This window comes from Amborella trichopoda, chromosome 10 (assembly GCF_054954075.1).
Source record: "Amborella trichopoda isolate Santa Cruz 75 chromosome 10, AtrichopodaSantaCruz75HAP2 v2.0, whole genome shotgun sequence".
In the NCBI taxonomy this organism is placed as follows: domain Eukaryota; kingdom Viridiplantae; phylum Streptophyta; class Magnoliopsida; order Amborellales; family Amborellaceae; genus Amborella; species Amborella trichopoda.
The window spans coordinates 36,378,105-36,389,490 of record NC_142345.1 but is presented as its reverse complement, the minus strand read 5'-3'; the positions used below and the strand labels follow the sequence as shown (position 1 = coordinate 36,389,490).

The window sequence follows — 11,386 nt, the reverse complement described above, 5'->3', positions numbered from 1 at the left end:
CAAAATAAAAATAAAGCAAAATAAAGGAAGAGCGTGAATAGCTGCCTCCTCGGATCAGACTGTGCATTTAATCCATCGGCCGAAAGAGTTCGTGCTCCACAGCGATTATTGACTTTGAATTTAAGATCCACCTTTAGAATAGACTGTGCGGACTGCGGAGTATTTCAGAAAAAGAAAGTAAAGACCCAAACAATAGATGGTATTTGCTCATAAGGACAAGCTTTCTGTACCTTTCCTAACCTATGAAACTTGTATTCCCCCTATGGCCCCAATCACAATCTCACATCGTTATATTATTTTATTTTTAATACAAAATATTTTGATACTAAATTTTGGGCCTCTACTTCTCTCTTAGACTTACACCTATAAAAGAAATACAAAAATAATTTTCTCAATAAAGAATGATCTTAAAAGTTTTAAAGGTATTTTGATTATTTTATTTTATCAAAATATTTTTTTTATATTTTTTAAAGTGTGTCCTACTGAGATGAAGACACGTACCAATTTTTATATTCATATAATTTGTAAAAAAAATTAAAAATAAAAACACTGAAACGTGGGACCTAGATTAAACAATCAATTGCTCATTTGACCAAAATTGGACGGCTAGATAAAGAAAAATATAGAAACCTTTCCCCATATAAAATAATGTATATGGTTTTTTTTCTCTCTTTTTTTTGGGCATGCTAGTTGGCAATGGCTACTCCGAAGTATAGAGGTTACTTATTACAAGGTAAAAAAGGCAATAAATAAAGAAAAATATTTATATAAAGTTGATACTTTAAATTATAGAATTAACTTCAAAACTCTATTGAAAAAGGTTATTTTGATATCATCTCATTGATCATCTCGACATTGAGATCTATGGAATAAAAAGTATCTTATGTCCCAAAATTAGTAGAACTTGCAACACATTATATGGACCGTTTATTTTCAAGATTTTTATGCATTTATATATCTATTTGATTTGAACTATTTTTTAAGTTTTAAATTTTATAATTAGAAATAAAAATAGATTTACTACGTATCCTAAAAATTTGGATGCCAAATTTGATCTTATGACAAAGTTTGGTGGTGCATCTCACTTTGATTGTTTGAAGTTGCAACCTTACGCAAACCTCACCCATAAATAAATATAATTAGTCCCAAAAATATCACTTAAAATTTTACTTCAAAAAAATGTTAAAGTGGTCAAATAAATTAAGTTTACCTCCTTAAACTTTTTATTTTCCATTGTTGTACATCTTGATGTTGAGATGATCAATAAAAAGGTTTTTCAACATTAAAACTATCTTTTCTAATGGAATTTTGAGGTGCACCGTAGAGGTGAGGTTGCAACCCTATATAAACTTTTTCCTATTACCATACGTACTCACCAAGAGTTTCCTGCAGCAAGCGTTGGAGGAAACCAAGATCTCCACACACAGAGAGAGAGAGGGAGAGAGAGGTGCCCAAATGCCTAATATGGATGCATAAAGACTAAGCAGAATAAAATTTTAATAGTTCTGCAAATGTTAACCAGAACATTCAACTAAGGAAGAGACTTGTCCTAAACAGGTACAAAATGCTGATTGCCATTACTCTCAGGCCCAAACCAAATCCGGAATAAGGGGCCAAGTGAATCACCTTCAACGCCAACCCCAACCCAAAGCCCATGTTACTGATGAGCCTTTAACTGGGTCCAGGAAACTGGAGTTGTGGAAGTGCTTTTTCCGCTGCACCACTAATATACAACTTTGAGATTCTTAGATAAGAGCTTATTACACCAGCTTTCATGATACATGTACACATTCGAAATTCCAGCAACCTAATCAAATATGACAATAATTTGGCAGGGGTTGCTCCTTCTCTCTACCTCAGAGAGAGAGAGAGAGTGAGTGTGTGTGTGTTAAGAGCTTGGTAGAAGTCTTCCATTGTACATCTTATCCAATAACTTGCGAGCATCAGGCCTCCGGAGAAGCCCCTTGTTGTTGGGCAGTCCAGTCCCAAGACAGACTGGACAAACAAGTTTGCCACGTCCTGGTAACCAACCAAAAAAACAGGAATTAGATGGAAGGAAACTGCCTAAAAGGTGCCATGCTTTATGACATACTTCCCACAGCTCCTTAATCTCATCAATAAAAGCATCAGCCATTTCACATAAATTATATAGAAACTCACATTCATTTGGCATTTATATATCAAATGGGGCATTCAGTGAAACTAGTTATGGGGAAATCAACTGGATTGCAGGTATCCTTCCCTCCTAATTGAGATCCAGGAAATAATAGATACAATAGTATCACTATGTGGTTGAAAAGAGAGAAGGAAAAAACTAGTGGGTTCTAGTAGAAATCAGTTTTGAACCCAACAAGTCAATGCAATATGGAATAGAAGAAAAGGTCCAAATATCCCTCTTCTTACGAATATTCCTCCTTTGTAAGTTTCCTGATTTCTCTTAGTAGCTTTAATTCAAGAGAAGTGTTCATGTACTGCTAACAAATAACCATTATGTGCCATATGATGCCATCCAAACCTCCCATAGAGTTGGCTATAATAGCTATGTAATTCATAGCCCATTCAAATTGGAAAGCCAAGGCCCACTTTAGATGTAGCCAAATATGACATGTTTTGGATAGCAATCAAATAAAAGTTTCTCACAGTTTGAAGGATGATCATGCCAAAACACTTGATATCTATACTGTAGGAGCTTGTCAATGGACCCAGCAGAAAAATTATTTAGATTCTAGTGAGCACGAGTCAGAATTCAATTGGACTATAAGAACTCATCAAGCAAGGCTTACAACAGAACCTATAATAATGCACCTCGGATGGGCCTAGATTTCCCAGGAGATCCTTTGTACCTAAGGGCTCAATTATGAACAAAAACAAAGGTGAGTATGCTAAGCCTAGAACACACACATTACAAAAATAGTGTGAAATGCTATGAAATCCACCAATATAAAACTCTAGAGATGGTCTAATGAGAACTGTGTGCTCATCACCTAGGTGGTTATCTAACTGAGCTTTTCAACCATTATACCAAAACATATTTATGTTTACAACTTTAAAAGAAGTTAAAAGGATTTTGGTCCCCAGATATGGGAATGTTGGGTTAGGGTTAGTTGACATGGCCCTAGGAAGTCTCTCGAAGGCCAGTCCCATGACAATTCCGTACTTGAAGAAAGAATATACATGTAAAAGCAAGAACGAACAAGTAGATGTGCAATTAGTAGAAAACTATGCAAAATGAACTAAACTAATGAGAGTGAAAAAATGCAGGCAAAAGCCTTACCGATTGGGAGAGCTTAGAATGCAACAGCAAATCATAAACTCGTGAACTAATATATATATATATATACATATATATATATATATATATATATATATATATATATATATATGTAGCAACCTTGTATGCAAATAAGGTTTATGCATAAAGTGAATCCAAACTAGAATCTAAATGGATCTATTGTGGAGCCTAAATAGAGCTGAATTGGGTTAGAAGCAGGTTTAGATTGTCTTAAGCTGGACCTAAAATTTGGGGTTTGTATGGGCCTCAAATGGGCCTAATATAGGCTCTAAAAGCACCTAAAGTTTGGTGACTTTGGTCTTATCTCGACCTAAGGATTTTGAGATGCATGGTGAGTATACTGCTGGAAGTCAGGGATAGTCTAAGACTATGATTGTGGAATTAGAGAATAATTCTAAAAAACGATAAAGAGCTTGTGTATTAGTTGAAATCCTAAACGGCTTTGTATGGCTTTTGAGCAGACAGATTGTGTATAGCTTATGCTGCTTAAGGAATCTAAGAGACGGGTTGTGTATGCTGAAAGATTCAAGAGGGGTGGGTAGATAAAGGATTTAGTTAGCATGAGTTGATCACTTTCTCATCCATGTAGTCGCCAAAATAATGGCACACAATCATCCAAAACCATCTCATAATTGTTAATTTCCCAATCTCTATCCTAGAAAATCCTACCTCTCATCCCGCATCCTCCCATTCAAATCCATGTTCATTGAAATCTCACTTAAAGTTCATCCAGTATCTACATCCTGATCTTCAAAAGTCACAAAAATCCTAGATGTAAAGGTAATAATTAAGAAGTAAGGGAAATGGGAGTAAAGAACCTTGAATTAGAAGGCTAATTCACAAATAGCGGTGGTCAGGGGCCGGTTTGGGCTGGGCTGAGCCTAGCAGGGACCATAAAGACCCGGCCTGGACCAAATGGGCCTAGGCCCATCCCCGGCTCACCTCTTGGCTAGGTGGCTAGGCTTGGATTCATTAATAGTTTGGGTTGGAGACATTAATGACATTTTCAAAAAATAAAGCTGGGCCATATCATAAACCCTGGAATAGGTCTGCCTGCCCTGCCAGGATATCAGCCATAAATTTCAGGTCAGGGCCCATTGCCACCCTAATAAAAAAGAGAGAACATACAAGGTTATGAACTAGAGCATAAGACACTACTATTGCCTAAGGTCCAGCCTCTCTCTCTCTCTCTCTCTCTCTCTCTCTCTCTCTCTCTCTCTCTCTCTCTCTGTGCACCCAACACAATTTTTCTCTCACCAGGTTACTTGCATCCAAAAAATAGTCTATGTTACCTGCACCCAGCAATGAGTCTCTCTCTCTAGGTTGCTTGCACACAAACATGGTAACATGCTCTCACTAGGCAACTAGGCAGGACTGGCCCATTAGTTGTTGATTCTCTCACCAGGTACAACAAACAAAACCTATGCAGCTCTTATTATCACATAAAGGAAATATGATAATGTTGCACTTTACACAGAATAATAATGTAAAAAGCAGGAAAAAAAATATAAATAATGAACACTGATGAGAAAATGCAAACATAGAGTACATGAGAATCCAATTTCTGTGAAATAAGTCCTAAAGATTCAGTGGGAAACTAGAAGGAATTGATGCTAGCACATCACAGATACTCAAACAAAGCAGTATGACATCATATTTACCATAACAATTTGGGCATTCAGTGAACTCGTACACATCCTTTGCGCGTTTCCTATTTAGTGCCTTCCACTTCCCTGTCCCACCGCACATATCACCTACACAAAGCAAAGACATCCAACTTTAAGTATAACGCAAATGCTGGACTAAAGAAATGAAAACACTTAAATCAAATGAATCTAAAGTGAGAATGCAATTTGCCAAAACAAAACCTAGCATTAAAAACAACACCATGTCTCATGCATAAGATATAGATGATACACCTCTCGTGTTCTTCATAGCATTTGTCATATATGAAAAATACAGGTGACAGGAAAAGTAAATTGTATCACAGGAAGTTACTAATGGTGACAGGAAAAGTAAATTGTATCACAGGAAGTTACTAATGGTGACAGGAAAAGTAAATTGTATCACAGGAAGTTACTAACTGCATAGTAGCAATTTTATAGAGACTTGCATCATTCTCCCAAAAACATAATGAATTGGGGCCCCCAATGAACTCAAATAACCATGTAGTTGTTTTGGAATGATATGAAAAAAGTGTGTACTTGTACAATAAATTAAAAAGCAAATCTAAAAATTGGACTACAAAATTACATCCATATCTGGGACATGAATGACAAATGGATTTAAAAATATGTTTGATACTTACAAAGGACAACACCACTACCCATGCAATTCCGGCACACAGGTTTTGCAGTTTCGGTGGGACCTCCCATTACTTCCAAAGGCTTCTCTTCAGCTGAACTGGAACTGGTACCAAAACTGTATAAAGCTATAGTTGTACAAGTAGATGTCACAAACAACCGTCGTGGGAGTGATGATGGAGCTCCCTGGAATTTAAAGGTTCCAAATCACTATGCAAATCTAATACAATTTCCTCAAGAAGAATCAATAAGGTTACAGCACATTTAACCATATAAGGAGTAAACCAAAGGCATACACAGTAATATCAAGAATAAATCAACCCGACATGTACAGAAGAATGTGCGCACTATCTAATTCTTTTTTTTAAAAGAGAAGGTTAAGGTACCATCTAATTTTTTTAAACTGCAAGGATCATTGACATGAGCTGTTATTCAGTACTTTTCAATGCATACATTGGCCTTTGTTTTAGACATGCTTTCCTATGGGAGATTCTAGAAAAAGTGAGTATTACTCCCCTGCATTTCCTTGTAGCTCTGGAAAATGTCTTTATTACCATTGTCTAATTTTGCAAATTTTGTAAGTGGGAAACACTTGTACTGTCTTGATATGCATATTAAGGTTTAGGCAAACTCTTCATCCCCTTCTAGAAGAAATAAAGATGATATCACAAGTTGCTCATTGCCATATAAGTTTGACAACAAAAGGTGAGCCAAATGGTTACAAATATTGAAATAAATATTTTGTCGACTAACTCAACGAAATCTATAGGGAAAAGAAAAGTAGGAGTATTCAACCACACAAAACAACCAAACAAAAATTTGATAGGAACTTTGAAACAAGAGATAACTAGGTTAAGAATGAGTGCATCAAGGAAGCACCTCATTCCACTTTCTTTCCTCAAGAAAAGTTGCCGTCTTACAGAGCAACAACACTTCACTATTATAATGAATGGGAATTATTTCGCATTTTCCGTAGTATTAATTTATGAGAACTCAATTATTAAATACTTGGACATGAAAATGCAATGAAATTTAAGTGCTTATTAAGAAATAAAATATACCCATAGAATTATTATTGCTAAGATGAGGATGTTGAGATGAATGAGTGGCAAGATATGAAGGGATAGAATTTAGAATGAATACATTCGCGGGGTTTTAGGTGTGGCACCAATAGGCGATAAGATGAGAAAAAGTAGACTTAGGTAGGGCTCGTCATGTACAGCACAGTCCCAATATAACACTTGTTAAGAGGTACGAGTTCGTTCAGGTGGAAGACTGAAAAAGAGCAAGGGGTAGGCCCAAAAGGACGTAGTTGGAAGTAGTGAAAAAAGATATGGGGACGTGTAGCCTCTAAAATATATGGGGTTAGAGCATTCACATAAATTATGAGAGAGATTGGACAAATTCTTTCAACTTCCACGACTAAAATTATGGATGACGCAATACATAAGAAACTGTTGAAGAGAGAAAACAAAGTTTGAAGAAAGAAAAGCCTTGGATTAAATCAGAGAATACAGTGCATGAACGAATAAAATACATCATAATTTAATATTACAGAAGCCCAAAGTGCAAGATACAAGCAAGAGACCTCGAGACTTTTTATTTCTTACAACCAGGGTTTAAAAACTTGTCGAGTCGAGTTGGACTCGCCCGGTTCGACTAGGGAATCGTCTGCAACAGAGCCGATTCCATAAAAAAATGGGGAATTGCCCGTGTCCAGAGAGAACCGGGCGATTCCCAATAGTGAATCGCGAGTCTTACACGTGGCCGCCTCACGGGAGCAACACGTGACACCTAAAAAACCTCCACACGTGGTGACTCACCTCACATGTCGGCCCCATCGCTTTTCTACACGCACAATGCATCATCTATTACACATGAATATATAGAGAACAAAGCAACGCTCATCCTTCGATGTGGGATAATTCCCACAAAAAATCATTAAAGCAAGACTATTGAATATATATTATTATAGAGGCTAATATATTCACATTAGGCGACGTGGTGGTGTTGGTTGACATCTCCGATTTTTAGGGGGAGGTCTAGAGTTCGAACCCCATAGCGCACGTCCTCTTAAATATTTTTGTTGTCCTCTTTAATATTTTTGTTGTTTTGTTGTCAAAAAAATAAACAAAAACAGAAAATACTGTTGTAAAAAAATAGAAAAAATAAAAAATAAAAGGCTTTTCAAGATAAAGCTAAAAAAGATAATACAACAATTTTTTATTTTTCTTGTAAAAAAAATACAAAGTAATATAACAAGTATTTCTTGCAAAAAAATAAAACAAAAGGCATTAAAAAATAAAATGTACTTTGGCAGCATCATTTTTTTATTTTTCTCGTAAAAAAAAAGTAATACAACAAGCAAAAAAAAATGTAGTACAACATCTTCTTCTTTTGTTAAACAAAAAAAAAAAAAAGATAATCAACAAGTATCATATTTTTCTTGAAAAAAAAAAAAAAAGAAAACATAATAAGTATTTCTTGTCAAAAAAATAAAAAGTATTTCTTAATACAACCTAGGAATAAATGGTCTGATTATGTTTCTTATTTTTATAACATGATGGTCTTTAACATAAATTTAGTAATGTTAATTTAAAGATAGGATTCATACAATGAGGCCATTTGAAATCTCTCTCTTTCTACTAAGTAGTACTAACAATCTTTTCCACTAATTTATTCTAGAAACCCAAAAAATTTAAAGAAAATTGATACGCATTCTAATAATTTCTACATTGATAACCTATTTTGTTTATTAATTTTTGTATTATAAATCATGTAGTGTACTATTTTTATTACGGTTGTCAATAATACATTTTAAATTAGATGATATTATAAAATATTCTGGATTTGTTATCATTTATATAATAAAATAATTATAAAATATTGTTGGTATATAATATTATAGTTAGTTAGGTTGTAATAATTTAGGTTTTTTTAGCAGATTAGGGTTTTCCGCCAATTCGAGATTTTAGTGGCCAATTTTTCATCTATTTAGTCAACTCTTTATTGTAGTCCATATATGATTATATATTTAATCCATGATAATTCTATGATTTCTTTTGTGTAATGTAAATTTAATGGTCAACATAAGTTCATACAGGGAAATAACATCTCAATATTCATAATTGATGAAAACAATGAAAGTTAATAATAATGTAGTATCCCTATTTTTTATTGGATTCCTAAAAAACAACATTTATAATGAATTTTAATAATTTTTTGAATTTTTTTAAGGCTTAATCCGAGTGATTCGACCCGATTCCCGATCCGGATCGCTGATTCACCGATCCGAATCGGTTTTTAGGATGTCCGATCCGAGTCATCGATCCGTTTTTTAAACCACTGCTTACAACGATAAAAATTTACAACTCAACTCCACTGCAGGATAGCTAGAAAAGAACTGGCTTATTGAAAGCACAAGTTCTTATCCTTCAAAGGCAATGGAATTCGTATTATATCCATGAAAATTACCTTTTAGAAGAAACAAATTCATCAATGAAGAGTGAATACTGCACTATTTCTATAATACCTAATTTTGAAACAATTTCAGGCGCCATTACATAAGAGAGAATCATCTACCTTTCCAGTTTGAGCCGGAATGACAGAGGAAGCTATTGTAGCCACCCACGTTTTGGTAACACACCTAATGCATCTTATTCTGCCACCCAAAACATGGGTGCCAAGATTAGTCATCTGGTAATCGGGCCACCAACTATTTCCGACTGAAACAAACGAATCAAACAGAAGCGTGGCAAACTAGCCCCAAAATAACGTACCTGCATACATACCATTGAAATGCGAGCTTCAACCGAGTCATTGCTTGAATCTGCAGTACCATTGGCTTTCGATTCAGATACGGCTTCACAAAAGACACCAGCCCTTCTTTGAAGACTCAGTGATCTCGAGCCTCTAAAGCCATAAATCCATGGATTCCTCATATCAAATGGGTTACGACAAAGATATAAGACTCTTGTACCACTGACACTGTGATTACAATCCCAATTGCCAAAAGAAATGGCGAGCTTGAATGGAGAGATGGCCATCGTATAATGAGAGCTTCTGGTCAAAGATTGTGCCCTGAAAGACTCTAAGACAGAGAATTAGGGTTTAATCAGAAGCATTTTCTGCAATGTTAGAGAAAGGAAGAGAGAGGAGTTTCTTTATCTTCAACTAGAAGCGCCTGTGTGGCCAAAAAACAAACTCGGCAGCTGCGCGCGTTTCCTCGCTGTATTTATACCTTCGCTTCAAACTTTGGGTTGGATCGATGGCCATACACTGCCTATGTATATTGCATTGATAACCATCCTCTTTGGGATTGTATAATTTACCAATGGTTATGGTTTGGACAAGGACGTCTTAAACAATGTAATTAAGGGGCACCTTTAAATTTTATCATAGATATAAATTTGATATAATTTTTTTTTTAAGATGGTTTGAGAATCTATTTTCGTCTCTAACTAAAAAATTTTAAACTTCAAAAATAGTTCTAATCAAGTAGATATATAAGCGCATGAAAAGTTTGAAAATGGATGTCTAGATAATGTGTTACAAGATACACTATTTTACGGATTCGAAATCTTTTTTTCTTTCCTATTCATGCATCTCAATATCGAGATAATCAATTAGAGGGTTTTCCAACATCTAAGCAACCTCTTATGATGGATTTTTTAGGTGCACCTCCAATTCTACATTTTAAGGTTACAACATAATATGAACTTTTTCTTTTACTTATTGTATAAGGAGTTCTCAATGTTGCAACATAATATGAACTTTGTCCTTTACTTATTATATAAAGAGTTCTCAATTACCTATAATCATGTAAAATTTAATAGAATAAGTGCTATCACCCAATTTCACATCTAATAGTTAAGATTGATTATGAAATCCTTGCACAAAAGGTAAGTGGTCTCATTATATACATTTCCATCATTTTTTCTCTCCTATTTTTAAAATGAAAAAGTAATGAGTGTGCACCGAATTTCCTATAGTGTTTTGACATCATATTATATGTCCAATGTCAAGAGTGGATGGCTGAGGTTACTTTAATGGGAGGGATTGCATCCACTCAGCTCCTTAGGATGTACAATGACCATTTTGCAAAGGAAAAATATATAATGAGATTATTTATCTTTAGTATATGGTACTCGCAATTAATCTTGACCATTGGATGTGAAATTAGATTACTAGATTCATTTCATTGACTAAACTCACATACCCAAGCTATCAGATTTCACATCAAATAGTTTTAAGGAATTGTAATCTCTTTGTATCAAAAGTAAATGGTCTTATTGTATATAATTCTTTTTTCTAAATAGGTGAGACTTATATAAAGTGCATGTCTTATACTATACAAATAAGACATACATTTAAATTTTGCCAAAAGATAGAATTTCAGTGTCAGAAGCCTTACAATGGCTTGAAAATTCTAATCTAATGATGAATTCAATATTCTAAACAGTGCAGATCGACCAAATCTACAAATACTAAAAAAACTTGAAAAATGACCACCCATATAACTTGTTACAAGATACACTATTTTTCTGACTTCAAAATAATTTATTTATTTATATATGGTTGAGATTAAAAAGCTTTTAAACTTAAAAATACTATTTTCTACTAGATTATTTAGGTCCTTACTTCTATTGGATATGATTATAACCTTATATAACCGCAATGGTCATTAAGCGATATTTTGTGGTGTTGTGGTGCGGTCAATTTCGGCCGTAACTTTTTGAGAAGAGCGGGTGGATGAATTGGTGGCGCACAATACACAAGATATGTATGATGT

At 34.6% G+C, this 11,386-nt stretch overlaps 1 protein-coding gene across 4 annotated transcripts; it reads right to left on the bottom strand.

The window, feature by feature from the left end:
• Nucleotides 1-1,467: 1,467 nt before the first annotated feature.
• Nucleotides 1,468-9,890, bottom strand: LOC18427624 (protein PHOTOSYSTEM I ASSEMBLY 2, chloroplastic). Of its 4 annotated transcripts, none has more exons than XM_088849897.1 (5): nucleotides 9,387-9,890; nucleotides 9,178-9,256; nucleotides 5,601-5,781; nucleotides 4,954-5,046; nucleotides 1,468-2,019 (listed from the first exon to the last, which is right to left on the bottom strand). In XM_088849897.1, the coding sequence occupies exons 3-5, from the start codon at nucleotides 5,665-5,667 to the stop codon at nucleotides 1,889-1,891; spliced, it is 291 nt and encodes a 96-aa protein (XP_088706023.1). In that variant the 5' UTR covers nucleotides 5,668-5,781; nucleotides 9,178-9,256; nucleotides 9,387-9,890; the 3' UTR covers nucleotides 1,468-1,888. The 4 variants fall into 4 exon arrangements, with proteins under 4 accessions (XP_088706023.1, XP_020518851.1, XP_006836736.2 ...); XM_020663192.2 differs by having other exon boundaries at nucleotides 9,375-9,882; XM_006836673.4 differs by lacking the exon at nucleotides 9,178-9,256 and having other exon boundaries at nucleotides 9,375-9,888.
• Between the last annotated feature and the right edge of the window lie 1,496 nt (nucleotides 9,891-11,386).